Genomic DNA, 5,332 nt, shown 5'->3' on the forward strand with positions numbered 1-5,332 from the left:
CAAGGTTCTCACACTGCTCTCTTTAATTCAGCATTCTCTCCATCTCAGGGTACGGAAAAAAGAGAAGGGAAAAAATAAAAAACCCAAACAACTCTGGATTTGAAATGCAGGAGGGGTGGTGTTGCGGCGGCGTGGTGGAACACTGGTGTGCCATTAAACATGTGTTTCGTGACCCCGGCGGGTTGGTGCTGGCTGCTCTTAGTGCCGAGTGCTGCCAAGCGGAGCAGCATCCAGCCTATTAAACAGCAGCGTCGCTCTCTCCATGAATGAAGCACCGCTGGTGTCGTTTTTATGGCCTTTTTAATTACATCTATTTTTCTTCCCTGGTTCATGTATTGCTGCTCGTCATGCGCTTGATATCACAGAGGAGGCACTATCTGTTATGGCTCAGAGCCACGCTGCAAGCAGTAAAATGTGTTTAGTTTTTTTTTTTGAAATATATTGTCCTCCTTTATAGTTCAGGAAAGCTCTTCATTTACAGCTTCAGAGTTCATGGGCAGTGAGAACCATGCTTTAGGGCAGGTGCTGTTCCATATTTTCAATCAAGGCTCCTGCTGTTGGAAAGCCCTGTCTGTGGGTCTACCCCCAAGATGAATTACAGATGGGTTTGTACACAGTGTACACAATGTAGCATGAGATTCATCCAACCGTGTGGATGTAATAGCCATGTTGAACCCCATTACATGTGGAAGATTTTTTTTTTAAATTAATGTTTGTAGCCTTTAACCGTCTCAAAAAACATGAAACTGTAGGGACGACTAAGCATAGTAAATCAACCAATGCAGAAGAATGATGAGTCGCCAAACCAAAACGGATGACTAAAATGTTTTTATTAGGTGCGGACACATGATGGGACGGTGGGTTTGTGGAGTCTCCTGCACAGCATGGATCCCAGTGCCATTAGGCACACAACCACAGCTGCCGCAACGACCCCACCCAACACCACAACCTCAATGGAAACATCTAGAAAGGACATGGGCATAATGATATGAAACATTGAAGTACTACCATTTCAACAGGCCAAGACCATGTTCACCCTTAAAAGCCAAATACATAGGACCTTTACTGATCTTAAAACCCAAATACATAGGACATTTACTGATCTCAAAACCCAAATACATAGGACTTTTACTGATCTTACTTGGTGATTCCTGGATCTCAGGTGATGCCTCCAGCCTCTCCTGCACAGGTCTGTCCTGGACAGTGACAGGGCCAAGGACGGCTTTGCCTTTATATGTTAAACCTGCGGATTAAGAAGGGAGCATTTATGTGTGTGGTGTTCCGGCACTGTGGACGCTGACTTAACACTTTAAAAATAAAAAATGCTAACACGCTTTACACAAAATGTGTGAAGTGTTAAAACACTCACTCAAAACTTACGCTTAAAACAATAACACTTTTTATTTTTTTTAATGCCAACACGCTTTTCACATCATGCACATCCTCTGCTTGTGCAACTGTTGGTGGTTGTTAGCATAGCAACAACAATAGGAGGAGTAGGACATGATACCATCAAGACTTCTGACTTTTCTGCCGCCACAGCTGGAGTCGCAGCAGCCACACACCTCGTCCCCGTCATCAGCAGACATCCACCTGCGGGAAGACAGACATCAGAATATGTCGGTTGGTAGACATCTTAGGTAATCTGTAGGATGTTGTCTGACAAACCTGCTCCTTTCAGCTGAAAATGAACAGCCTTTGTGCACAGAGTCGATTGGCGTGGTTGCAAAGGTTGCCTTTAGATGGCAGGTAATGTAGATCTGCAGTCAAAAATGACACAATGTTAAATAACTTTACTTTCCAAACATTACTTAAAAATTACAGTTATTTATTTCCTTGATTTTAGATTACAACAACAGGATGATCGTTCTCTTTCCATTACTGAAATTGAACTAAACATCTCCACTGTGCTCCTATAAATTAGCTTTCATTTGCTCTGTGTTGGTTTGAGATGAAAAAGGAAAAGATGATGGGTAAGACTATTTTAACGGTCAGTTATGTGATATCAACTACCCATGACCATAATCTGCCCCTACCTTAACCCTGGGCTCAGATCTAAACCTGTATATATTCTAGTGTCAACAGCATAAGCTGATTGTTCATCATGAAAATCAAAATGAAGTCAGACCCATGCTCCACCATTTTACCAATCACCTTTCACTTACAGAACCTGTATCTTGCTGATGGAACCTAAACGTTCCCAGTTGGAATTGCAGCTTGTTGTCCTGAACCCGTGGCATAAACTGAGAGTGAGATTGCGTCTGCCGGGCGTCAGTGAAGCATCTGAGGAAAAGCAATATCATATTTGAGTTTCACAGTTTATGGATTTCTTTTCATATAACCATTTTGGAGGAGGGCTAGCCAACCTTATACAGACCCATAGTTCTCTATGAAAGAGTATCTTGGGACAGAATTCATATCGGGGCCTGTAGTGGCCACACAGCTGTCCACAAACACTCGTAGCGGCTCATGATGAGCCTGTAGAACTGACGCTTCCACATTCATGACGCCACCCAGGAAGTAGATACTGGAGGGCCTCTCAAATTGCCAGTCATCTGCAGAGAACATTTTACATCCATTAGTTAAAAATTAACCATTTTGTGTAATTAGGAATGTAAATGTCAATAACACTAAACAATATATAGTTTTGGTCTTTTTTTAATGTAAAACAGAGCAAAAAGAGCTGTAGTTCAATGGCTGCATTTGAAGGCAGCGAGGAGCGGACTACTTTCCATACCAGTCATTAGATGAAGAGAGAAGATCAAAACCTCCTCTGTCTGTTTGGTTGAGGCATAGGGCACCCATGTGGGCTTCAAAGCACCGCTGCTTACATTGTGTTTCCTGCAGGCACAATACATACCTGTATCAGAGTGTGTCTGCAGGCACAGTGCATACACAGTACATGTGTGCACCTTTCAACATGCATAACCTATGCTAAGAAATATGCATACAGAAACTGTGGTGTGCTTAGGGTCAAGGACTACAACCCCAGACAGCAGTGTTTTACCAGACTAAGAGTATGAAGATACTGCCAGCACTGCAGTTAAACCCTCTCTTACCTGGGATAGACACACTCCACAGCAACCGACGCCTCGTTGGTCCTGACAATAGGACTGTCCAGTAGTGGACTTGGATTGTAGACCAGAGTGAACATATAAGTGAGTTTATCCTCAGTTATCTGTAGATAGAGTCATTAATTGGACTTCAGCAATATCAAATATGAAATTGCAATACAGCCTGAAACGTAACATGTCATTCTCGCACATTGTGTCAGCAGTGGAAATATCTCACCGTAATTTCACTGCCACATCCTTGGAGCTCCGACTCGAAGACCAGGACCTGCGCCTGATCGTCAAAGCCCACCGCCTGGCAGCCTCCCAACGTAAGGTCAGCTGGATTGATGAACTGACCATTTCCTAGAAGGTCTTGGTACACTTGAACTTGAACTGATGACTCCCTGCACTCCACCCCAACGGTCTGGGCCGCTTCAGGCTGCCTAAGCGCAAAGCTTGGGGCCTTTTCAGATGCTACAGTCACTGGGTTCAACGCCGGGCCTTGCACAGGATTCTTGAAGCCCAATGACTGAAGGTTTTGGTTTGTGTCCAGTACCTCTCTCTTCATCCAGTCTAGAGAAGGTTCTTTGGCTGGCTCCTGGGGCCTAGAATGTTCTGTGGGTTTACCTGGCTTGTATGGTTCTAAAGGTCCTTGTGCTACAGCTGGCTGCTTGGGTTCTAGAATCTTTGAGCCTTGAGCTGTGTTCATTGGTTTTGGTCGGTACCGAGGTGGTTGACGTCCTCTGGGTTGAAAGTGTGCAGGCTCGGCAGATTCAACCAGCACCAGATCTGGATCCAGCTGTTGAGGTTCAGCTGGCTGCTTGGGTTCTAGAGTCTTTGAGCCTTGAGCTGTTCTCATTGGTTTTGGTTGGTACCGAGGTGGTGAACTTCCTCTGGGTTGAAATTGTGCAGGCTCTGCAGATTCAACCAGCACCAGATCTGGTTTCAGCTGTCGAGGTTTAGGTGTCGCTACAGAGATATTCTGAGCAGGGCTGCTGGGTTCCAACTGATTAGTCTCTAATAGGGCTTGGCTCAGGTCAGACAGTGTGGGAGGTTTATTGAGTCCTCTAAGCAGCATGGGCATGTTCCACTGCTGCGCATCGCAAAATAATCCAAGAGAAACAAACACCACGCACGCGGTACGAAGAGTCTGCTTAGTCATGATTGATTTGGGAAGAGTGCCTCCATGGAAGCAGCTCCCTCTTGTATTCTCATGGCCCTCTTCCTTAATTGATCCACACCATTCCAAGCCCCTCCCACAGCATTAGCCCAATTATGACACACCTGTGACAGTTCAACTTGCTGAGCTTCTTGATCTCACCAGAGGAGACATACTCCCCTAGTGGGGTTGAATGGAAATGCACAAGGGTGAAGACCTGTCATCTGTTCTAGCTGTTATTTAAACTGACTGTTTCACTGGGGTGTTTTAGCTTTTTCATTTCAGCATCATTGACGTTTATCTTCTCATATTGTGTTTTATTTTGCTGCCCCACAGGTGTTCATGTCGACCCCCTGTGTTTATTTTCTCCATGCCCTTTGACCTCCTCTGCTTCCATACACATATATCCTCTGCATTCTTTTGTATTTTTCATCAAACTTTGCTTAGTTTTCTGATTCAAGGAAAACAGAAGGTCACAGAGATCACAAGACAAATATAAGATATGATCTTAATCCACACAGAAGTGTTCACTGCACATTCACACACATCACATATCCTCTTTTTACTGTTTATATTTCAGAAAGTCACAGTCACTGACATGCACAAGACCTCAGAGACAGAAAGACAAACATGATAAAATCTCAGTTTTTCTCCCCCACCAAGGAAAGCCCCCTCTCATACGCCCGCCCGCCCGCACACACACACACACACACACACACACACACACACACACACACACACACACACACACACACACACACACACACACACACACACCCCCACACACACACACATCCACACACACACACACACACACACACACACACACACACACACACACACACACACACACACACACACACACACACACACACACACACACAGAAACACATACATCTTTTGTTCCCGTCTTACAATATTACCGCACCAAATGTTTTAGTTTATGTGGTGGTTCCATGGTTGTGCCCAGAGTTACAGAGGCCTGAAGCAGGTGGGGGGACATTTGGTCTGATAAATGTTCTGTCAGATGCCATTGACTGTGACAACGGACACAATAGGCCCCCCAGGACGCTCTGCAAATCTGTTTTCTGTTTCAGTCTTGCAGCGAAAGATGATGTTT

General features: G+C 44.8%; 1 protein-coding gene across 1 annotated transcript; it reads right to left on the reverse strand.

Moving 5' to 3' along the window:
- Positions 1-832: 832 nt before the first annotated feature.
- On the reverse strand, positions 833-4,215 carry LOC308362419 (zona pellucida sperm-binding protein 3-like; the record flags this gene model as incomplete). The annotated part of the gene is made up of 10 exons (XM_080835042.1): positions 833-963; positions 1,142-1,243; positions 1,511-1,593; positions 1,669-1,760; positions 2,166-2,283; positions 2,378-2,555; positions 2,738-2,841; positions 3,060-3,178; positions 3,292-3,852; positions 4,003-4,215. The coding sequence occupies 10 exons, from the start codon at positions 4,213-4,215 to the stop codon at positions 833-835; spliced, it is 1,701 nt and encodes a 566-aa protein (XP_080691168.1).
- Positions 4,216-5,332: the final 1,117 nt, after the last annotated feature.

Source organism: Sprattus sprattus, assembly GCF_963457725.1.
Source record: "Sprattus sprattus genome assembly, chromosome: 3".
In the NCBI taxonomy this organism is placed as follows: Eukaryota; Metazoa; Chordata; class Actinopteri; order Clupeiformes; family Clupeidae; genus Sprattus; species Sprattus sprattus.